The following is a 25664-nucleotide window of genomic DNA, read 5'->3' on the forward strand; positions in this document are numbered from 1 at the left end:
TAAAGTGATGGAGAAAATATGGAGACGTTCCTTTATAGTGTGTGAAATATGTGGTGCTTGAAGCATCTAGGTATTTAAATGTATGGAAGAAAGTGGTTTCCTGAAAGTTAATTGGAGTAAACATGTTACAGTGGGTGAAAACAATGTTTAGGGATATGGTACAATTATTAGAAAACATTAACTGGGCTTAGATGACATTTAACATCAAAGAAAGATAGTATGGTTAGGAAAATGGAGTGGGAAAGATTGGATTTATTTTACCTCAGTGTGTTAACTATAGATAATGCGTCCCGAGATCTCTCTCTCTCTATCTCTCCGCCTGTCAGAACGCTACGACCCCAACTTCCAAGCAGACAAAAGACCTCACCACGGAAGACTCCTCCTCCTCCATCGAACAGACAGAGAACCAGAGCTGAACCAACAATGACAAGACTTTATCCTGAACCATCTCCACCTGAGGCATCCAGAACTACAGGTGACATAAAAAGGCACACTCTCATCGGTCCCCCACAGGACATGAAGTTCCAAGCTGAGCCACAAGATTTGGACACAAGAGCAGAGTGTGGGACATGAGAGCGGAATACGCCCTCCATGCAACAAAGTAGAGACTGTAAAGGAGGAGATGAAAAGCAAAGCAAATGGGACACTGAAAAGAGTTACAGCGGAAGGATCCAAGAGCGGATGGACTGAGGAGAAGGTGGACTGAGGAGAGGAAAGGACGGAGGAGAGGAAAGAACGGAGGAGTTGGCATGGTCCGGCAGAATGTGAGGGGGTCGTGGCTTGACAACCAGAGGGGGAGAGAAGGAAAACGAGAGTGAGTGAGTTTACACATAAACACACTTATTCACCAACGAGAAATACGTAAAGAAAAAGATTTATTAGCCATGAATTAATCAATTGGTGAATTTATAAAGAAAGAAAGAGGAAACTATTAAATAACCCTAAAAACACACTGAGGGTAGAACATATTATTCAATCTTTTCATCATATGAACAAATTATTCTTTAAGAGTTTTTTATTCATGTGTGAATTTGGGTAAGATTGAATTTGTTACAGTATAGACCTACAGTTTAAAGGGATGGTTTTAGTAACCACTCTATAAAAGCAGACAAATCTTTATTTGTATGGAAAATGTTAAAGGTAGAGCTAGTACCAAGCCAAAGATAGTGTTCCAATCTAGAGTATTGATTTCTCCATTGTAGCATGGTTATTACATCAGGAGGGAAGATTAAGGTGGAAATAACATTTGTTTTTCGTCCAAGATGTAGTTTTTAAAAAGACACTGGGCAAAGAGCGAAAGCAAAGTTTAATTTAAAAAAAAACTAATGTAGTTGGGAGCAATACATGCGGGGCCTTGGAGCACTCATTGTGATGGTGCATATTTGTTACAACAAACATCGTTCAGGGAGAAGGGGTCGCACAACCCACCCTGCAGATGTTTTAAATCTTACTTGCAGCTTCAGAGGGAGCGCACGGCACCAGAGTATGAGTTTTAAAAGACAAGCGCCACCAGCTCCTAAAGGTCATCCATTCACCAGATGACCTGACATTTAGAGATGTTATTTAAAGGAGAAACATATCTGCCATTAATGTAAATTCCTGAATTAAACTACAAACCATTAATGAAATGACTTCTGTTTTTGAAATCCTTGTTAAAGGAGGGAGTAATTATCACATGCTCGGGCACCCAAGGTTCCACACACTGTTAAAGGGGTTAGCATAGCTATTTAAGTAGACCAGAATTGAAAATAAATTAGTATAATGCGTTATCAGGGTGTCCGCGCGGTAGTAAAAGGTAGTAAAAGGTAGTAAAAAGAATCTACCCAAATTAAGGCCCTTGAAAGGTAGTAAAAGGTAACAAACGCAATTTGACTTGGTAGTAATTTTTTTTAAACTCTGCCTCAATATATAATGAGTTTCCATTGTTTGCTTATTATTTGTGTCTGCATGTTTGAATTTCATCTAGCCTACGTAGTTTAAAAATATATACGGTGCTAACAGGACCTGAGTGAGGCGTAGTTGATAGCAATGACGTAGAGGTAACCTGTGTGGACTTCATAGCCTATCAGCGACGCTTACAACATTTTCCGCCTTTTTCCAACAATTGACGTTAGCAGAGCCGCCTTTTGCCACAGTTGCAGTCTACTTTTTCTGATGTTAGCAAATTCGAGCAAATTTAGTGTGAAATGGGGAAGTGCAAGTTTTCGCAATTATGGGTTGATGACCCCTTATATAAAGACTGGCTTAAACCCGTCATAGGAAATGACCGTGAAGCATTTTGCAGTGTCTGCAAAAAAACTATAAATGTTACCTGGAACGGCATTACTGCTATCAAGTCCCACAGTGGATCGGCTATACACCAGCAGCGGCTTCGGGTGAGGGGGGGACAGCTGCCGATTTCGTTGTTTTGCGATGCTAGCAGCAGCACCACACAGATCGCGGCAGATCATGCCAACTTATCAGCAACAGTCGCACCACCTCGGCAGCAAACCAGTGCCACCAGCACCACCACGGCTGCGATAGCCAAACAGCAGACGTTACCGCCACAAACATCAGCCCTCAGGGCTGAGGTTCTCTGGTGCCTGAACACAGCAGCTAACCATCATTCATTCAATTCGAATGAGGGTATTGGGGAATTGTTCGAAAACATGTTCACTGACTCCGACATAGCCAAAAGTTTTGTTTGTGGCAAAGATAAGACATCGTATATCCTTGGATTTGGCATTGCTCCACATTTTAAGAAGCTTCTTATAAATAGCATCAATGCTTCTGGGCCATATGTTGTCATGTTTGACGAGTCTCTGAACCAGTCCGCCAAGAAGAAGCAAATGGATATTCACGTTCGGTTCTGGAGAGATGACCGCGTGACGTCTTCATATTTTGGGTCACAGTTTCTTGGACATGCAAGGGCTGAAGACTTGCTGCAAAGCATTAAAGTGAGTTGATATTTTCTTGTTTGTTCTTTCTTATTGTCGTTATATGCCCATTTGAAAATGTTTATGTCATAGTTAGCCTAAGCTTTAGCCTACACGACGTGTGTGTCGGGTGTGTTTTGTGACCCTGCAAGGCGATATCAGTCGCTTTGCGCTCAATGCTATTTTGAGAAAATCCACGGTAAACAAACATCCGGGTTAAAATGTTGAATTTCATGTTTTCGCATAATTTGACAGTATACAGTCTACATATCATTTCATATCGTGGACAAATCACGGAAAAACATACGTTTTGACTGTTAAGCCCGGTGAAGATGCAACACATTAGCAGTCATACCATTTGTCAACGCCGCTTAAAAAGGTGATTTTCTCCTCTTCTAGCATTATCATGACAGGAGAACCATGCCACTTTGGATACAGTTATCTTAACGATTGTTCTAGCAATAGCCTCAATATACATATCGTTGGAAAGCTTAGTTTATGGCCGTTCATATGAGAACAATAACTTAGTTTTGTACATTTTACCAAAGCGACTGGTTTCGCCTTGCAGGGTCACATTTTGATGAAGGATTTGGTTAATATTTCTGAAAGATGCATACTGGTACTACAAAGGGGGAAACACGTTTGACTTATACTTACTGGCACTGTATTTACTGTCTATCTATTGTCTATTTTATGAATAACCAAAAACCACAGGACAGATTAAAATTTTCAATAAACTTTGTTTTTTGTGACAATTCACAGGAATGTGTTGCACAACTCAACTTGAGACACCTGCTGTCTGTCAGTATGGATGGCCCAAATGTCAACTTCAAGCTGCTGAAGCTCCTTCAGAACGAACATTCAGAGCTTCATGGGGATGCACAACTCATCAGTGTTGGCAGTTGTGGCTTGCACACCCTCCACAATGCCATGAAGGCAGGATTCGCAACATGGCAGGTAGACAAACTGTTGCGAGCTATGCACTACATCTTCCACAATGTTCCTGCCCGTAGAGAAGATTACACCGCCACCACAGGATCTTCTACCTTTCCCCGATCTTTCTGTGGCCACAGATGGGTGGAAAATGTCCCTGTGGCTGAGAGAGCTGTCGACATTTGGCCTGTGCTTTTAACATATGTTGATGCTGTTCAGAAGAAAAAGGTGACAAACCCAAACACGGCGTCATATGATATCATTTTGGCAGCACGGGATGATAATTTGATAATTCCAAAGCTCCAGTTCTTCTTGTCAGTTGCACGAAGCTTCAACCCCTTCCTGACCAAATATCAGACCGACGAGCCTGTGCTGCCCTTTTTTGCTAAAGATCTGAAAGAACTCCTGATGGTAAGAAATGTAATTCCTGTAGAGTAACTGTCTTTATTTGAATGTGATTAAACTGTATCAGTTGACAGGTGTGACTTGATTGCTAACAGTTTTTGTTGTTCTTTTAAGGCTTTACTGCGGCGATTTGTTAAAAGGGAACTTATACAGGACCGAAGCCCACTGCAACTTATCACAATCCAGGTGTCTGAGGAGAAGAACTGGGTGGCTCTGAAAAATGTGGACATCGGCCTGGGTGCTGAATCTGCCATCAAGGTAATTACTGCAGATACTTTCAATGTCATACATGAAATGTGCTGTCGGCACAAATAAATAGTTACTTCGAACTATTGGGGTAGAAAATGAATGAGTAACATTGGGCATTATTTAACCACCTCTGTGGTAAGCAATATAGCTATCGTAATTGTGTGGTTGTTAATGGTTATCTTTCAAACTTCAGTGGTCTTCACCACCAGGCCTTTGGCATTGAGGCTTAAACTGAACCACAGCCATGAGGATATACCAAACCTCTTTCTCACTCTGGTTAAATTGTTAGGATTGTTTTAAATGTGTAACTTGTCATAGTTTAATTTCCAATCATAGCAGTGAATGTTTATGCATCCTGAACTCATCCTGAACTATACTCACATATCCCATCACTCCCCCACCCACCCACCCACACACACAAACACACCCACACCCACACACACACACACACACACACACACACACACACACACACACACACACACACACACACACACACACACACACACACACACACCCAGAGAGCAGACAACCAACATCTTTTCCCCACAGGTTTTACACAAGTATCTCTATATATGTGACAAATAAATATCCTTGTATGAACATTAATGTTCTCTATTTGTTAGGCCCTTCAGAGCAAACCAGGAGGCAAGATAGGGGAGCTCTCTCTGCTAACCTTCAGGAAAGAATGTTTGCAGTGCCTTGTTAAGGTTGTCATGAAATTGCAAGACAAATCCCCCCTAAAGGTTCCAATGGTTAGGCACATTGCATGCCTTGATCCCACACAAATCCACCAAGAACCGGAGTGGTGCATCAAGCAAATGAAGAGTGTAGTGCAGACATTCCTTCAGGGAAAGAGATTGACAGGTGGCATTCCAGCTGGTAAGAAAAAATACAGTATGTCTAGGGACAGGGAAGGTCATTCAAATGAAGGCCATGTTCTAAGGGTGTTCTACTTTGAAATGTACTTAAATGTCATTAATGATTATGTTTTTGTCAATATTGTAGGTGATGTTATCATTCAACAGTTCGAATCGTTGACCTCTGTGGAAGGACGGGATGAACGTTTCCTGGCTTTCAAGCCACTGAAGGACCGCCTTGATGTGTTCTTCTACACAACCCTCAGCAGGCCTTACCCTGACTTGCTGCAGTTTTGCCAGAGTCTCCTCCTTCTTTCCCATGGCCAAGCCACTGTGGAAAGAGGATTTTCAGTGAACAAAGAGGTGGAGACATGCAATCTCCATGACCGCACACTGGAATCACTGAGACTAGTTTGTGACAGGATCAACAGTTGTGGTGGTGTTTTGAAAGTGCCCCTCACAAAGGAGCTCCTTGCCTCTGCCTCATCAGCTAGATCCCAGTACAGACTGTACCTTGACAGTGAAAAGAAAAAGAGAGAGAGTGCTGCCCATGCTCTGAGGAGGAAGGCAGTGGGGGAGGAGCTTCTGGACCTCAGAAGACAGGAAGAGGTACTTCGCCGTGTTTGTCACTCACTGGAAAAGGACGCGGACAAGTTGGCCGAGCAGGCTGAGGGAAAGGCTGGGTCCAAAATGGCTGAACTGATAATCAAGTCCAATACCCTTCGCAGAAGGCAGAAAGAAAAAAAAGAAGAGCTCTGCAAATTGGAGAAAATAATTGAAGATAAGTCCTCACAACTGAGACTTCTGTGACTGTACACCCCTCACAGTTATTGTTTTAAATGTTTCTCTTAGATACAATGTAGATTGCAACAACTGCACACAGGCACACCCACAGACGAATGCAGGCACACGCACACACAAACACACACACGTACACCCCTACAGTTATTGTTTTAAATGATTCACTTAGATACAATGTAGATTGCAACAACAACAACATCCATACAAAGGCGCACCCACAGACATGTGCATACATGCACTCCTCACACACGTTATTGTGTTTAAATATGGTGAATGTTATATTGAAGCAGATCTTTGAAAGCTGTAGTCCTCAGAGCATATTGTTCATTAAAGTTATTTATTTGATTGATTTTCAATTTTTTTCATTAATACGCATTATTAATACGCACCAGTAACTGCTTAAGTGTGTGTGTGTGTGTGTGTGTGTGTGTGTGTGTGTGTGTGTGTGTGTGTGTGTGTGTGTGTGTGTGTGTGTGTGCGTGTTTGTGAGAGAATGCGTGTTTGTGAGTAAGTGTGTGTGATGTGACACTTTATTATTAATATTTATGGTTGTTAAGTGATATGTGTTTAAGAAGTGTCAAGGTTATTACTCACTTTATTAGGGCTAAGGGTCAACTCAACACTACAAAAAAAAACACAATTGACAATGACAATACTTAATGATCACAATTAAACATTAGTGTACCTGATATGTATGACGGGTGTGACAGTGTCACACTAATACCTTATAATTAGTAGTCCAAAAAGGGCTGCTGCTTGATGTCGTGTTGGTAGTAAAAAATATTGTGGAGGTAGTAAAAAAGGTAGTAAAAGGTAGTAAATTCATCTCTATGAATCCTGCAGATACCCTGGTTATTGACATTCCACTGCTTCTCACACCATTTCAGGGATTTTATCACTGCATTAGAACAGACCACCCAAAGGTACTGAGTAGGAACTTTTAAGTGATGAAACTCTACAACTGTTGTAACTGACCAAAATCTTCTCCCAGAAATGACTGTCTAGAATGCCGTACCCCAGAGTAGAACGTACAACGGCCCCTTCTAGAGAACATATTACTTTCATACCTTAAATGGTATGAAAGGAGGGAGGGTACATTTCTCATGAGGAGACGGTTACAAATGCTAGCAGAACAAGACGACCCACCCCGTATACAGATGTGGATGACAATGAGGAGTTAGTTTAAATGATATGGATGTTCGGAGATGAGATTGATCAATGAATGTCCAGCCGATGTGATTCTTTAAATGATATCATGTGAAGAAGTGAGCAAAATTAAAATGGAGTGAATCCATTTCAATTTACTTCATACTATTCCAAGATAGTATATTTTTAATATTTTTATTATTCCAATTAATTTTACACTATTCTAAGATAGTCCATTTTATTTGACTTTATTATTTTATACTATTCTAATATGGTAGATTTCATGTTGTATAAATCATTGCTATTCTAAAATGGTTTGTTTCTTTTCACTTTGTAAAAACAAGTGCCTTAACACTGAGTGTGGTATGAGAACGGTTTCTGTGAAAGGAGGGACGAAGAAATGTTCTGATACCAAGCCATTGCTGCTATTTTGAAGAATGATATTGAATGTAAACACTAGAAGTTATGCACAAGGGAAAACTTTTATGTTTGAACACAGACAAGAATTTATTTTGTATTTTTGTAAAGCCGGCTGTAAAACCATTCCATTTGATTGTATGTTTGTTAATATGAGATATGTAATATGCAAAGTTCAGATGAAGAACTCATTGATTTCAGTATTATACACACCTTTTAGGTGTGTAAGGAGGGACTGTTAGAAATTAAAATCAATGTTTTAATGGGGAAATGTAGTTTAAACATGCCGTCAGTTTTAATGCTCTTTTATACTGAAAAAACAGAAATTCTTGTGTACAAGCAGTTAAGCTTTTATTCTGAAAATCCTTCATCTCCGGTTAGCATTTAGCATGTGGCTAATATACGATTTCCTGAAGAGGTGAATTGAGTAGCGAAATGATATGGAGTGGTGCAAACCGAAGCCTACTGATTTAACACTACAACTATAGATGTCGAGATACTACCATGCTGAATATTAAATGAAGGAACAGTTTATTTGAATACATTGTTTACAGACAAGAGTAGCATGTGACAACATCCGGAATGACCGGAAACCAAACGAGCCGAGAAGTATTGTTTAGAGTATTGATTACAGCGTTTAGAATGTGTTAAATGAAAAGTGATGAAAGAGAATATGAGGAGAAACGGCGTGTTGAGCATATATTGAATGTGAAAAGAACCTATCCTCTGTTTAAATGCAATAACGGACATTGGAGACGAGGTGAGCCGGCTGGCGGGGAGGAGCCAGCAGAGCATATATAAACAGCACCGGAGGAGAGATCCAGGCTCTTCCCTTCCCTATCGAGGAGCGGATCACAGCTGTTTGTCTGACTGAACAATATTCTGTCTGTAACACTACCGCGCCTTTTTTAATTAAAGTACCCAATTGAACTTTCACAGAGACTCCATTTAGTCTCCTATTTTAAAGCTTCTCTCCTGGTCGGGAGAATAACGAACACAGTTAACACCGGCGTGTACGCTACCGAGCTACCGCTAATAGCGTGTATGCTACACAGCTAAACAAGAGGGCTACCTAGAGCTAGACATGCTAGGGAAAACATTGTTTTCATGCCAGCTACAATGACGGCCCGTCTACACAGCGGCGTGCGTTGACGCTTCACCATTCACTTTGAATGGGGTGACGTCACTTTTCGCCGAACTATATTGTGGGAAGCGACGCGGAGCGTTGCTGGCGTTGCTGGAATACCCTGGATGTGATTAACTTGTTGTTTCACTTAAATTAATATAGGCTATCGATGGAGACAGACCGGAGACTTTGGAGAGTTGAATCAGTGGTCATTTTGTGACACCTGAACAGCCACTGCTCCTTCTCCTCACATTCAGCTTACAACAGCTGTATTCTGCGATTTTTGTGGTTTGCAGCAAAGCGATTCACAAATTCCTCTAAGTCCAGGGACTTTGCTTGTCCGGACTCCACACTTTAACCCCCATATTGCTAAGTCTATCATCATCCATGGTAGATCTCGAGTATGTCTTTACCAAATTCAGTGTAGAAAAGCTGCATTCACAGGAAGCAGTACTCACAGGTATGGCAATGGCAATTTTGCACAAGCGGAAGCGCTCATGGAATACCTCTTTAAAGGGTTCAATGATTTTTGTGAGCTCTACTGTGCTAGAGGGCTTCTGCATGCCAGATGTTACTTTCCTCTCTAGGATTCTTTTCATTTGGTGTACCTCATGTCCGAGGTCATCTATGATGCATTCATAAATAGAAGCAAATGCAAATAGAGCCTGCTCTTCGCAAAATGTAACGCTTGAAGGATTCAAGGCTTGGATCCCCCTCATTATTTCACAATTTGGTTTTGAGAATCGTCTGTTTAGCTCACCGAGCATATTATCAAGCACAGGGTAGAATATTCTGGCACAAAAAGTGTCCTTGGTCTGCTCAGAACGCGCACCTACTGAGGACATGACAGTATGTCCATCTAGCATTCTGCTCTGTTTTGTCTTTCTTTTTGGAATAGGGTCTGTCTCAACATTGCATTTTGCACTTGTATTTAAGACTTCTTTCCAGAGTCCTTCAAAGTAGGTTTCATCCCTGTAGTCTTGAAAACGTTTCACGAGGGCTTCAACTAGATCCACAGCTGAACACAAATCAAGAGTGGGAGACTGTAGAAGGTCAGAGAGATATCTTGCATCTCCAAAAACCTTAGTGCATGTCACTAAAAGGCCAATAAACTGCAGGTCAATTTGAGCGAGCAGGCCAAGTGCATCAACACTTCTATCTCTGCTGTGTTCTGCAGCTATTTCCTCAAGGACACGAATAATAGCAGGTAGTCTATCTAAGACGGTACGGCAAGCTATATGCCGGCAAGCCCACCTTGTTTCACTCAACCGTTGAAGCTCTTTCGGAGCTCCGGCATACATTTCTTTCTGAATGTTAAGCCACCTCGTGTGAACATAAGAGCCAGACACAAAGACATAAAGTCTTGCCACTCATAACAGAAGCACCGTCGTATGCTTGCCCAACCAGGTTACTTTTGTACTCCAGGCCATATCTCTCAAGGACCTCGATTATTTTTTCTGTCAGTCCTGCAGCATCAAGGCGGTCTGCAGGCTCAAAGTGCAAGAAGCTCTCTTTTACAGCTCCTTTATAATAATATCTCAGCACTAAAGAGACCTGTTCCTTTTTTTTGTATCTTTCATCTGCCATTAGGGAAAATACCTCACTTTCGTTGACCTCGTTAATGATGGAGGAGCGTACCATTTCAGCTAATGTATCCAAAATCTCATTCTGAATTTGGTGGCTAGTGTATTTTGCATTGCGAGGCCCTGTAAGTTTATTTTTGATAACTGTGTCATGGTTAGCAATCACATCTAATATAGCCAAGAGGTTTCCCCTGTTGTCTGCATCTCTTGTCTCCCTATGACCCCTTTGTGAAATGTTTTGGGTTGCTGTTAACTGTAAAACTTCCGCTACACTTTTTATATAAGTACGATTTTCTTGTATCTGCTTACTATGTTCTTTAGTCAGTGTACTCATTAAAGATGCATTCACTTTGTCTCCTCTCTCATTTTACTTCCAAGCCACCATTGCATTTGTGTGAGCCTCTCCCTTTACATGTTTAGTGAACCCTCCATCTCTGAATTTTGCCTTTTTCCCAGCCTGTCCTCCTACAAAAAACGACCAAATAGGTCGATTGTTTAAGCAGTGTTGATCACGATATTACGACCCATAGCCACGTAGCTTTCCCATTATTCATTTCTAGCAGCAGTTTATTACAACCTTTTGTCACGTTTTGTCACGATCGTAATCCCGTGAACTTTAACCTTGCGCATCAATAAAAGTGCGACGAGCCAAGAAGATGAAGATGAAGAAGAAGATGAAGAAGAAGAAGGATTGTTAAAGAGCGTCAGAGCTTTACAAGTGGTAAATCTGATTTCTGTATTTCATTTGATTTGTTTACGCTTTTAATTAATCCTGTCGTTTTTCTACTAATCATGTTTAACCACGATATTTCAGTTTTACGTTTTAGGGCTGGCCCGTGGCATAGGCAGTATAGGCGAATGCATGTTGTTAGCAATAGCATGGCTGTAAAGGTTAGCGCTTAGCGCTTAGCTTATATGCGCTAACGGATATGTATTTCAATATAAGAAGGTTCGTCTACAACAAGTTGTAGGGAGAGTTTTCTCCTTCGCACAAAAGGAGCTAAAATCTTGCCTAAAAACAAAACCCTTGGTAGCACGTGACATAACACATAACAATGGCAAAAGTATGTATATTCAGCTAACCAGACCAGGACATGATATGAACGTAAACAATGCGAAAGGAAATGGCACTTTAATAATAATAATAATAATAGTTGACATTTACATGGCACTTTTTATAATGCACACACTTTTTCTTTCTTCGAAATGTCACCTAACATGTTGCATTAATGATAGTTAGGGTAAGTTCAACACTTGAATATCATCAGGTCATAGTTGTTTTACTACTTTAAACATTCGCTAATTCAACTTAAGTTTTGTGAAAGCATCACATCTAGTTAAAAAGAGAAATATATTTCCCTGTAATTACTGATTTACCTGGGACTTGATTGATTTTGGTGCCTGTAGTTTTATTTTGGCGAATGCTTATTTATGAAGCAACAATTAAATTACATGGTAGCACAGCTAATCTGAGTTCATCTGTTTGGTTTTTTTCAGGTCATCTATCAATTCAATTATATGAAGTAGCCTATTATCATAAAAAAATCAACGGTTCTTTTCAGAGCCATATTCCTCTTCCTACTCTCTTTCACCCCTCTCGTTTTCTTGTATTTTGTTTTGTTTTTCTCCCTCCCTGTATGTCAGTTCATCCTTTGTTTGTTGTTGCCCTTTTTATCCTCACTTAAAAATGTCATCCAAGCAACTGAATGAATGGCTAGAGATAGGGAATGCCCTCGCAGATGAGTTGGCAAATAAGGCAAGTACAACATTATCCAAAAATGTATTATAACATTTACTCAAATGATAACAGACACACACATTACAAAGATGTGTGTGCAACAATTAAGGGAAATATATAATCTCTTTTATATATTTATATATTAAGATACCAAAGAAACCAAAGAAACCGAAGATACAGAAGATACCAAAGAAAATAACGCAAGGATCAAATGTTTCCTGGAGGAAGAGGGACCTGGATGGGAACATTATAGCCCAACATTGGAATAAGAATCGATCTGGTCTGTAAAATATAATCTAGTTCTAGTGTTTCATTAAGTTTTAATGTCGTTGGTCGGTCCTCAATAATGTTTCCCATATCATCGTACTTTGTTTTATGCAGTTAAACCTTCCAGCTCTCAGAAGTCCCCAGAGGTCGAGGAGACACATGAGATTCCTCTACAGGTCCCAAGTCTTGGTATGCACAATGAATTCTTAAATTATCCTTCAACTTGAAATGTAGGTAATTGTTTGTAGTATGTAATAGCTTTCTTCATGATACATTGTAAAGTGAAAAGCCATGTATGGAATATCTTTTTTAAATTAAACTAAATTCCATGATTTGTTTTATATTTTGTTATTTTAGATCAACATCTTCAGACACTGAGAAACCTGTTGGGTTCTCTCACTGTCCCTGCATCATCAGAAGAAACACCCACTGCATCAACATGGACCCAAAGACAGTTGAAACGTGAACAAAAATTCAGAGCTGCAATGCCAGAGCTCCTTAATTTGAAATTGGCTGCAGAGATTGTCACTACACGTTCCTGTCTCCAATGCAAAACTGCTGATGCTGTGGTCCGGTGCTTGGACTGTGTTCCACCAGGAACTCCCTTTCTTTGTCCGGCATGTGACCCTATTATCCATGGTAAACATGTCTTCCATGACAGGGAAGCCATGTTTGATGGGTTTTACAGACCTATTCCTCCCACATCCTTAGTGGTTGTGGATGAAAGTGGCCAATATGGACTCCGTGAACAAGGTGGGTTCAAATAAGGTATTACATATTCCCTTACCATGGTTTCCTAATGTGCACTACATATACAGCGGCATCATTTTCACCATGTCGGAAGTTTGCTTTAACAGTTAAAATGTCTCAATTTGTATTGACTACATTTCCTAACATGTCCTAACATGCATATGAATCTCTGAAATTGTCTTTGCTGCAGTGTGTCTGCTTCCAATTCCTCCGCCATCCCAAATCTGCTTCTGTGGTCCAAGCCAAGATTTCACCATCATCCCAGGAAAGCAGACCGTGTTGGTGACTATCAATGGTTTGTTGCCACCAGAAGACGATCAAGCAGAAATACAGGATTACTATTATACTTTTGTCCTACATTGCATAGATAGCTGTCAAATTGCACATTTATATTTTTTCTCAGGTCCATACAACGTTCGTCTGCCTTCTGTGTGCTGCCCAATTTGTTCCGCCAAATGGTCCCCGAGCATAGGTGACTTGCTGGGATACAAATACTGGCCAGCAACCGACAGCTGCAAAATTATTTTTAAGTTTGATGTGTTCACATCATTCGAGCAAATGAAATTGGCCAGCCCAGCATTATCCCAGCAAGTATTTATAAAAATGCTTGAACATCGATCGTTTTCCACAGGAAGGGTAAGAATAAAATGTGGTTTTCAAGATTTTTGAATACCAAACTTTTAATTAACCAAATGAATACCATTCTTGTTTCCAGACAGCCAGAATCTGTAGCGATATCTTCCACAGAGTCTTTCGGGAGTTTGCCTTCTGTAATTACAGACAAGAAGATCTATGCCTGGTGGAGCCCTTTAAATGCCCAGCATGCACACCTGACATGCTGGCTATTGCTGTAGATGGCAATAGAAAGCATTATCGCTTCAAGAAGTCCAGAGGGTCAGTGAAATCATATTCTCATTTTAGTTGTTGTTTTATTGACTAAGCTGAATGTCTTTGCTGAAATGTCTAACTTTCCCCAACTCTGCAATTTCTTTTTCCAAAGTTTGTAGACCATCAGAAAACAATAGTTGGTTTGAAATTACACATAATTATATAAATCCAATTCATAAACATGATTGTATATGACGCCTGTAAAGTTAACTCAACTTTAAAATGTTAAATGGTTGACGTTAGTTGGATATGTTGGAGCTAAGAACCAGTTTTGGATATAATCGCTTCATGAAAAATGTATTAAATTGCCCAGGAACCTTTTTCTATGCCTTCCTCTGCCCTATTCCATGCCCATCAATATAAAGGATGTACTTTTATTTTTACCTTTTTACAAGAAGTCAGTAAACTTTTCACTAATGTTAAATAATGGTGGCAAAAGACTTTACACAGAATTACAGATCAAATTCACAAAGACCTTTTCCACATTTATGAAAATGTTATGGCAAAAGCAAATTGGCCACATTAAATAGAGCACACAATCAAACTTATGTATGTATGATAATGTTGCTTACAATGTCTTTCTCGAATTTCGCAGGACAGATGAACCGTCTCTATTTGATGGACTGTTCATTGCCCAGGACAGTAAAGTGTCTGCCTTTGTCGACAAAATCAGGAGCCAGATGACGATTGTAAGAATCTATTCAATCCCCTAACCCTTTATTTATTTTTCTTAGCACAGGGTTAAATGTAACAGATTGTGTCTATTTCAGAAAAGTGGTCGTGATGTTTGTGGACCGGCAACATTCACAGCTTGCAGAGAAACCTCACACAAGTCCAGGGCCAAGGTGGATGAGGAAGGACTGCAAATAGCTGTGTGCAGACATGGCATCTTACTACAAGGCCTAAATCACTACCGTGGTGAAATATATGCCTACCCAATGTTCCTGCAGAAGGAGCTGGCTGAAGTTGCGAATGCAACATTCTTTTGTATGGATGTTGCCTGCAGGTAGTTATAACTATTGCAAAATTGGAAGTGTTTGTGGGAAACGTGTTATCTATTTAATTCTTGCACATCCAGTAGATGTAAAGCAAAAAAAACATTCATTTGGATAAATGCTGATGTTGGTTACAAGGATTGTACTGGTAATTTTAAGGACCTGGTTTATCTTTTTACTATTATGCCATCATGCAACTGGAAGAGCTAATTGATTTTGTCATTACAGGTACTGGCCTTATTTGGAGAAGATGGCAGCAAAGTTGCCTGAGCTCCAACCACTTACAGAGATGAAACCTTTTCTCTCTGTAATGCACGCCAAGGCCCACACAGGCAAATGCGAGGTACAGTATGCAAATTAAACATTTGTGTCACTAGATTCAAATGTTTTAGAAATTGTAGTGCACATAAGAATATCATGTAGTATATTCTATTCAAGCCTGTGGAATAATTGTAATAGTTACAAATGTTGACAAAATTGTTACAAAACAGACTGTCACAAGGATAGGCTTCCAAAACCCATTATGTTTATTTTAGTAAATATATCCGCACTGTAGAAATAATGAATGAATAGAGCTTCAAATAACTGCAGTTGTGACATTGTAGTTCAAAGCATAATTCAATATCAGAACATTTTAACTTTCTGAAATTGCTCCTGACACTGATGATAACTAAAGATGTACAGTACAAGAAATTATAATATTGAACTAAATAGCTAGATCTCATTGTTTATGATTCTGAGCAGGTGAAGTGGGGTGGCAGAAGCCAGGAAGGTGCTGGAAATACTGTCGGCGAGGAAGTGGAACAGGTTAACAGCTTCCTCTCAAGGGCAGCTCTGACAACAAAATACATGACCAAATCAGGTTGGTAGAGGAAAACAAATAGTTTTAAGTAGTGCCACATTGTAAAGCTCATATGAATTTTCATGTTTTTGTGTTTACAGCTAGAGCAGATATGATAACCGTGCTGGCTATACAATGGAACCACAGGAAGGTGGAGAATCTCCACAAGACACTCTCAAAGAGATTTGTCAAAGTAAGACGTCCATGCTGCATTTCAAAATGTATATTAAGACTATCCGAGTTTGTTGTTGTAGTAATTTAACACCATCCTTAGCTACATGTTGTTGAATTGAATGTATTCTGCAATCATTTCATTATGATGGCGCTGCCATGGCACACTGTTCTGCCAAGAGAGTCTCTGTTCTGTTTGTTTTTAATAAAGCACTATAGGTTGATTCATCTGAATTTCTGGATAATAATAATAATAATAATAATAATAATAATAATAATAATGTTAATCCTGCTTGATCTTGAAAAAAAAGGGAAACTAAGGTGATACTTGCCAACCTTGAAGAGAAGGTGTTTAGCATTTCATGTTGTTGTCTGGTCAGTTAATGTGCATAAAGGAATTCAGTAAAAAACAACCTTCTCAACCAACTGGAACGCATATTCACTTTTTCCTTTTAAACATTCTAACCAGACTACACAGAGAGCACAAACTGAAGTGGACAATCTTGAGAGTCTCAAGCAAGAGCTGAACATCTCCCTGGAGGACACGGAGCAGTGGGTGTTGGAGGTCAAGCAATGGGCAGCCACTGGTATGTTATATGATCACTGTGGTATAGATTTGGTTCCATATTTCCAAACATTTGGCTTCATGTTTTATGATTACACCTTGTTGTTTCTGTTTTCAAGAGAAACATGGAGCCCAGAGTAGCCAAGAGGAGCTCCAGAGAGAAATAGATGAAATTATTTATTCCCTCCGAAGAAAGAAACACGACCTCTATCGACAAAATGGTATTTATTATTACGTTATCTAGAAACAATATTTGTTTCTTGTTGTTGTTGTTTGTATTATTAATATTAGTTTATTTGTATTTTGTTTTACTTTACAGACAGCAACCAAACAAGGCAACGCAAACGGAGAAGACTGACAGAGCTCAAGAAGAAACTCAGAGAGAGGATACTGCAGTACAACACCATTGATGCCTGTTCAGAGAAAATTGACACAGAAGCAGCATGCGGTCTGTCTGAGGATGTCATTCTGCCCTGGGAGGCGCAAGGAGATGGTAAGAAACAACTTGTTTTTGTTTGCCCTAGATATTCCATAAATTCAGTTGAAGTACTAGAATACAATCACCAATGTAACACAGAGCTATCAACATAGGTGTCACAAATCATCATGATCACAACAAATCATTTTAAAATAATTATATTGAAAGGTCTGTATGATGTTGCCCTATCAAGTCTTAATAGTCTAGTCTCACTGGGACAGGCATATCTATGGAAACAGTAAAACCCTTCCTGACCACCCTGAACTGCATACTAATGTTGAATCTCAAGACATACTGAATGTAATTCTGCCAACATAGACAGAATTGAAAAAATTCAGCAAGCGGCGAGGTTGAATTTTTTTTTACCAGATTTTAAGGTTTTGGTCAATTTAATTAAAAAAGATTGAATACAAACTGATATTATTTGTTTTATTAGCCTTACCATTGTGGTTGTTATATTTTGTGTTTTTTCCATTATAGTGGTGAACCTGCGCACAAAGAGGCGACTTTTTGACCAGGTTATGCTGGTCAGGCGTATGGAAGAGGAGAAAGTCATCATTGTGAAGGAGATGACCCAGCATTGTCAAAATCTGAGGCAGGCACTGGACAAACTGGACCGCCTCCTTCATCAGACAAAAGACGACATCAGGAACCAAAGTATGTTCCACAAATACCGATTTATAATATTTGCCACTGCCCCCCTCCCAGTGTCAAATGTCTATCACTGAATAGCATCTGTAATGATTGCATTTTTTCTGAATCACAAATCTTTTTAGCTAATATACAGCCTCGGAGTTAAACATTCAAATTGCTTATATGGAACCAACATCAATGCTAACTAAAAGTTGCCTTACATAGACTGTCATTTTGTCTTTTTATTTTAGTTTCTCCAAGCGATATAACAGAAGAGGGATACAGGGGACTGCACTGCTGTATTTTACACCATCAATATCTTCTGGAGCAGAAACTGAGCAGAGTCACCAGCACCTACAGCTGTATTGGCTCGGACTCGTCTTTTCTCATGATGGAGGAAGACATTGAAGACGGTAATGAGGACGACGAACAGGACGGTGATGAGGACGGTGGTGAGGACAACGAACAAGACGGTGATGAGGACGGTGATGAGGACAACGAACAAGACGGTGATGAGGACGGTGATGAGGACAACGAACAAGACGGTGATGAGGACGGTGATGAGGAAAACTAACAGGACGGTGATAAGGACAACAAACAGGACAACGAACAGGACTTAACAAGTCTATTGTGTTGTATGCATGTCAACGTATTAAAACGAGTATTACGATTGAATGGCTTGTTTATTACCTTTTTTTTTATATGATCCTGCTTTGCATTTACTATGTCTGGTATCCAAGTAAATGCCATTAGCAGTTATCAGTCACCTTCAGATCCGAGTTACCTCGAGGGCCAGAGGTTCCCCACCCCTGGTATAAGGTTTTGGTGATCACCCTTATTATCATCATGTCATTTAATCATGATCTGTTTAATTAGCCAATGCTTACATCCAAAGAATGTGTCTAGACTTTACTCCTACAGACACACACTAACAATACAAATTGAGCTAAGTAATACACTCACGAGCCACTTAATTAGGTACACCTTGCTAGGATGGGTTGGACCCCCATCTGCTTTCAGAACTGCGTTAAGTCTTCATGGCATAGATTAAACAAGGTACTGGAAGCATTCCTCAGAGATTTCACTCAATATTGACCTGATCGCATCACACAGTTTCTGCAGATTTGTCGGCTGCACATCCATGACGCAAATCTCTCGTTCACCATATCCCAATGGTGCACTGTAGGATTTGGATCTGATGACTGTGGACTGTGACATTTGAGTAAAATTCATTGTCATGTTCAAGAAACCAGTTGGAGAATATTTGAGCTTTGTGACACGGTGAGTTATCCTGCTGGAAGTAGCCATCAGAAGATTGGTACACTGTTGTCATAAAGGCATGGACATGGTCAGCACAACCCGGTATCACGGCAAGACGTGAACATGTGACGATTTACCATGATGGGAGACGTGAAGCTGTCACGATTTCGTCCCTTCAAACGTGACATTTACACAGTATTGTTAACGTGGCCCAACCAGTGGAGATATACCCGGAAATGCCAAGCAAATGCTACCCGACGGTCGGTTGTTATTATTATCAATATTAATATAATAATGATTTCATTTGTAATAGTCACACTCAATTTCGCTAATTTTCTGTTGCCCCAGCTGGTCGGCACCTCTTTTAGCAGATACAAAGGCTATATTCATTTATTAAATCGATGTGTGTGGATGTGGAATTAACGGACGTGACGTTGCACGATTGCGTTACCAGGCAACAGCTTCGGTTCATGTTAATTTATAAACTCTTCAACTCGAACCGTAGTTATATTTTAAAACATTTTAGAAAGCCTCATGAAATATTTTAATGTACATTTTAAATTAAATGTGAAGGAATGTGTGTATAACAAAATACATCCGTCAAAAACAATACCGGAAACAGACGTAGGCAAGATCCTCGGTTATGGCTAGAAAGGATCCTTCTATTGTAAATATGACTTCACGTTCTCGTTGTAACTCTCGTTGTAATCGGAGCGGCTCGGAAACACATCTACAGCAGTAACATGATGCAACATACACATTAATGCAGCAGCAATATTAATAGAGAAACATCAGACATAATAGTAAAACACTGCAAGGGAACATTTTATTGCACCAGGAGCTATCTTGGGACTTTTACTGCGACAACGTTGACTTGCCTGTGAATAAAAAATAAACCATAGTGTTGGTGATCTACAGTGTTGTCATTCTTCTTTGAACACCAGCAAGACCGCTTTTCAACGATCACACTCCCTGTCATTGACATAATTAATAGATAGTTTAGCTTCTCACCATCATTTGCTGTGGCCAACTGATGTTAACGATCCTAACTGAAAGGCTGCCTGCCAAACGTAAACATTCAGCCACGTGACATTCAGCCGAACTCTCGCGAGAGTTTTACACAAGACGGATCCTTTCTAGCCATAACCAAGATCCTCAGCTCGGTGATTCATGGTTTAGCCGCAATGCACGTTTGGAAATGGTGTTTATGCGATGTGAAATCCGAAAACATTTAAAAAAAAAATAATAATACTTTATTCCGAGTTTGCTTGCTTTTCTCTTTGGAGCTAATCACATAACGGCATTGTAATACATGGTTCGGCTGCATTACATATTACATATCTGCCGTAGTTATCTATCTATAGAGCCCTGATGAGAAGACTTCTATACAAACAGGAAGAACTGCCGCCAAAACTGAAAACGTGACGTGGATCACAAATATATCAGCCATTTAACAACATCTTAGATTTATTTTCACACAATATGTCTCCTTGCAATATCAACAGTAATTCGGCTGACTTTTATATTGGATCCAATTGGTAGATAGGCAGTATTTACACCATAACGGCGCACAGCTGATAAACGGGCACCTAGTGGTTAAAGCATGTTATTGAATTTTATTATTATTATTAACTAACAGAATAAGAGACCTGACAGGTGATGGTCAGACGTTGACCTGGCTGCACAGTCACAGAAGCTGGCTGTTTCAACTGTTCACACTTCACACCTGTACAAATACAAAAAAAAGTTATATGACAGATTATCCTGTTAAACAGCAGTATAATAAGTGTTGACTCACTTCCAGCTGCCAGCAGCAGCAGCAGCAGCAGCAGAGAGAACATGATGATGATGACTCTCATTTCATTTAATTTCAAACCTTTATTTATACAGGTGTATCCCATTGAGATCATTGATTTCTTTTTCAAGGGAGACCTGCTCAAGTAGGTTCCACACGAAACATAAAAACATAAACAGAACAACAAAAGGACATCATACAGCACCATTTACATAACTATCCACATAAACAGGTACCAATAGCTTCCGATTGAGTAGCATCCAACCGAGCTTTAAAAACATTTAGTGGCACCAGATTGCTCAGTTTCCATTTAATTTGCAGACTATTCCAAGACAGAGGAGATGCGCATCTAAAAGCTGTCTTCTCTAAGACAGTCCTAGCAGTTGGCACATTTAATAAAACCACAGCATTCGATCTCAGGCAGTAGCCACTTACAATTTTCCGTGAGATCAGGGAGCAGATATAAGATGGAAGTTTCCCTAACATGGCTTTGTATATAAAAATGTACCAGTGACTGAGCCTCCGTACAGTTAGTGAAAGCAAACCAGCCCTTGCATACAGGGTACAGTGATGGGTTAATGCTTTACAGTTTGTCACAAATCTCAGTGCACTGTGATACGCAGCATCTAACTTGACCAGGCAATTGGCAGGTGCATTCATATAGATCAAATCACCATAGTCCAGCACAGGTCAAAAGGTCACAGTGACTAGCCTTTTCCTGGCCTCAAGCAGAGAAACAGGACTTGTTCCTGTAGAAGAAACCTAGCCTAACCCTCAGCTTTTTAAGCAGGTTATTTACATGAAGTTTAGAAATGTGAGACAATCATCAAGCCAGATACCAAGGACTCTGAGAAGACGTGAGCTCCTGATCCCCTTTAATCTCCACTGACAGTCTCTTGTGAAGGCCTTATAACTGTATCACAATGGATATTACTGAGTTTGCATAGAACCAAACGTGTTCACGTGTGAATGTGAACATTAATAGAATATCACCTCCCATCTTCAGAGCAATCTGACTATTATAACATTAGCGTTAAGAAAGCTTAATTAAATATCTGCCTCAACATAAGTAACTGGATCAAAGTCACAGTACAGTCCGCGGCATCACATCATAATGTATCATATATCTCCTTATCTGAGTCAGCTGAGCCGTATCTGGCCGTGCAACACTTACAGTGTCACATACTGTATGCAGAAGTATTATTTTAAGCAACACATTACGAAACACTCGAGTCAAATGTAATTAAAGTCAGATCGTGTCTTAGACGGGGCATATCATAAACCTGTTAATGTACGCATTCAAACACTTTTTCTTTTACCAGCTGTGTTCACCTTGCAGGTGCAGCTATGTGGCTTTTATCCTGGATAAAGTGTTTAAGTCATGGATGTTTAAAGTCTTCATATTTGTCTAATTATATAGTTGACTTTTCATTCAGGAAGTATACGCGCTGCGCTGTCAGTACGCTTCTCCATGTTTGTGATTGGTCGAATGCTCCAAATACTACCCCTTTTATGTGAACGCGCACCTAACTAGATAGGCACGGCTGGCTTGAGCGATCCACTTGATAACCCGTGTCGTAGTGCCGTTTAGCGAGAGGGCGTATGTTTTGGATTAGGCCAACCGGCTAACTCAAACATATCCAGGTTAGGTTGAACCAGTTTCGTGGTATACCCCCCAGGTCTTGTCCTGACTGAGCACAGGCACCTGTAGCCTTGGCTACTGTGCTCTCAGTGTTTTGTCTCCCTGTTCCTGCCTATTGGCGTCAGCTGATAGAGGTGTTGGTTTTATCTTGTTATGCACAATGTTGATTCTTCTCTCAGAACTAGCTAAATATGGGTCTGGGGTAGAGATCTTCAGAATTGGTTTGGCATCTTTTGTGTCAATTCGTGGCACACAACATGTCTTGTGAATAAACCATCAGTTTGCCATCAAAGTTCCTGCTCTCCTCGTGTCTCTCTGACTCCTGTTTCCATTGCTTCAGAAGTTTCCATCGCATATGAAAGATTTTCACATGTTTGTAAATTATTTTGGTTTCAGTGTGTGTGTTTCACATGGGTGAACAGTATATTTATATGTTATGGAATGAAATACAATGTCAGATTAGGGGAAAGTTAGGGGAGTGCATGTTAATGTGTCTGGAGGTGGCGTGTTCCAAAAGTGTTTGGGTTTGTCTGCCGTGTGTGGGCTGCGTTCCATTTCAAATTGCCGCCTGTACAATGTATGCACCAGTCTGTGATATGCCGATGTGCAGGCCCGCCCCTCCATACACGCCGATCACACAGACTGCGTTTGCCTCTCGCCCTCATCTTGTGGAGGGAGCCTCATCTGATGCGCAAATGCGGCGCAATTGAGCGCGCCACAGTTTCTGCTGCGAGGCTCCACTAGCTGTAATCGGCTTGGTGTGTCCAGGGTTTACACACCACCCCCCCGTCGACGCTCGCGAGGGCCTCATCACATCACAGCCCTGCCGATGTGATATAATGTATAGGACCTTTTTCCTCATGGGTGTCATTCACAACAGACCAATCATGACAGTTTTAGAGAATGAGTTTGTATGGATACACTTAAAACATATTTGTATTTGTCTTGGCTTCAGCTCACTGATAACATAAGAACACAAATAGGCACAACACTTACATAGATGTTTTTTTTATATGTATTTTATTACTCCAAAATAGAAAAAAAAAAGTCAGCCATATTTAACTGGAAAAGTTTTCCTTTGGCTCCCAGGAATTTTTCCACTTCGCCCCACTGTAAAACAGAAACAGTCAATCAATCAATCAATCAATCAATGTTTATTTATATAGCCCAATATCACAAATGTTACATTTGTCTCAATGGACTTCACAGTTTGTACAGAATATCAGTATGACAATACTGACACAGCAAAAAGTATTACTTTTTGGAATATGTAGTTCTACAGTATGTTGACAATGCTATTTCAAATGAGAAGATATACTAAGTCACTCAAAAATATCATGATGAAAGTGCAGTATAATGTATATATTTATATATAACACGTACATCATATATAATACAAGGTACATTTTTTATTTCAAAGTCAATGTTTCATTTGACCAATTCTTTGAATTTGCTGTCTTATCAATGCCCAAACATACAGCACTAAACTTAGACAACTGCCTGCAAGACTGCACACAGAAATAATACTACTTATTACTACTAACTATACTTATAGTATAATTGTTAAGAACAAATGTAACAAGTCAGTAATTACAAAAGAGATCAAATACCATCCAGCCTCACATATCAATCATTTAACCTTTAGTGATATTGATCAATGATAAACTCTATTGTATATTTTAATTTCTATTTCAATGTAGGCTACTTCCCTGCTTATGTGTTACAATCAGACAGCGTTTCTAGGGCGCGATGTCTGAATGACGAAGGGCAGAGAACTTGGATGTCTTACTTTATGGCGCAAACGTCTGATAGAGCCATTGATGACATGGCTCCCCACCCCCATGTGATCAACTAAATTCAATTTACTGCTGAGGAACCCAAAATGTTTAAGTTAGTGATCTCAGGGTTGATGAAGTTGGTTGGTAAGACTACTTTGTGGCCCCTGTTCTGCCAGACCCATCAGCTACACTGAAGGAAACTTCAGATTAGATACATACCATCCAGAGCAAGACTGCCACTGCACCAACACCTCGGTATGGCCCTGAGTAAAGAAACACAGATTTTAGGTAAACTTCATTTTTTTCAAATGTCATACATGTAAATACAAAAAGTCCAGTGAAATCAAATGATAATTTGAAATAATAGTAGGTACGATTAACTCAAACATATGAAGGACTGTAACATAGTCAATAGCATTTTCCCCATCAGTTTAATATTTTGGAATACTATTATTATTTAAAAAAATATTTGTACTGCCAAGAATAGGAATTCACCTACAAAGGATTACAAGAAAAAATGTAATATACAAATAAATGGCTGGACATGATGCATTAATGCGACATGAAGCATTACACAAGTACCTCAACCTTAAATTAATAATAAATTATTGTTACTGTAATTTCAATATTTACATTAGCAGTCATGCTTAAGACTGAAACACTCCTTTTAAACAAAGTATACGAAAATCCAATAAGATAAGACTTGGTTCCACGGAAACATTATTGTCATTGTTTATTTATTTAAAAATATTTTCTAAACAAACCTCCCTGATTCGTTCCCTCAGTAGTTTTTTGTAGGGGAAAGTGTCTGACCCTTGATGAATGGGACATTCTGCAAGGAATTAAAAGATGGTAATAAGTTGAAGTTCAACAATAACCTCCTAAACATTGCCTAACATCACATTGTGCTCAATTAAACTGTTCAAAATGGCACTGAGACTTTTGATACTGCAAAGTCTTAAACAAAACAAAAGGTGGTGTATTCTAATTGTACCGATGATTGTTTTCTCTCTCTTTAACTAATTCAATGTGCAAAATCAAACACAGTTTCAGTCGATGTAAATAAGATAATTACTAATTAACCCGCACATACCATTAATTGCCACTTTATTCCTTGTTGGTCTTCTTTTCTGTGAGGAAGACACTGAGGAGAGAGCAGGAGTCAGCCCGGAGGAGAGAGCAGGAGTCAGGCCGGAGGAGAGAGCAGGAGTCAGCCCGGAGGAGAGAGCAGGAGTCAGCACGGAGGAGAGAGCAGGAGTCAGCCCGGAGGAGAGAGCAGGAGTCAGGCCGGAGGAGAGAGCAGGAGTCAGCCCGGAGGAGAGAGCAGGAGTCAGGCCGGAGGAGAGAGCAGGAGTCAGCCCGGAGGAGAGAGCAGGAGTCAGGCCGGAGGAGAGAGCAGGAGTCAGCCCGGAGGAGAGAGCAGGAGTC

At 39.9% G+C, this 25664-nt stretch overlaps 2 protein-coding genes across 3 annotated transcripts; both read left to right on the forward strand.

Moving 5' to 3' along the window:
- Positions 1-999: 999 nt before the first annotated feature.
- LOC307036458 (uncharacterized protein) lies at positions 1000-6508 on the forward strand. Its single transcript, XM_079676807.1, has 5 exons — positions 1000-2936; positions 3678-4259; positions 4368-4511; positions 5129-5384; positions 5511-6508. The coding sequence occupies exons 1-5, from the start codon at positions 2187-2189 to the stop codon at positions 6170-6172; spliced, it is 2394 nt and encodes a 797-aa protein (XP_079532933.1). The 5' UTR covers positions 1000-2186; the 3' UTR covers positions 6173-6508.
- A 6668-nt stretch (positions 6509-13176) lies between these two features.
- Positions 13177-18436, forward strand: LOC307038215 (uncharacterized protein). Of its 2 annotated transcripts, XM_079679541.1 has the most exons (13): positions 13177-13193; positions 13381-13485; positions 13594-14084; positions 14674-14767; positions 14849-15084; positions 15302-15416; positions 15818-15935; positions 16016-16107; positions 16555-16672; positions 16770-16871; positions 16970-17143; positions 17609-17785; positions 18013-18436. In XM_079679541.1, the coding sequence occupies exons 3-13, from the start codon at positions 14026-14028 to the stop codon at positions 18333-18335; spliced, it is 1608 nt and encodes a 535-aa protein (XP_079535667.1). In that variant the 5' UTR covers positions 13177-13193; positions 13381-13485; positions 13594-14025; the 3' UTR covers positions 18336-18436. The 2 variants fall into 2 exon arrangements, with proteins under 2 accessions (XP_079535667.1, XP_079535666.1); XM_079679540.1 differs by having other exon boundaries at positions 13180-13485.
- Positions 18437-25664: the final 7228 nt, after the last annotated feature.

Source organism: Notothenia rossii (assembly GCF_949606895.1).
Source record: "Notothenia rossii genome assembly, chromosome: 4".
Classification (NCBI taxonomy): domain Eukaryota; kingdom Metazoa; phylum Chordata; class Actinopteri; order Perciformes; family Nototheniidae; genus Notothenia; species Notothenia rossii.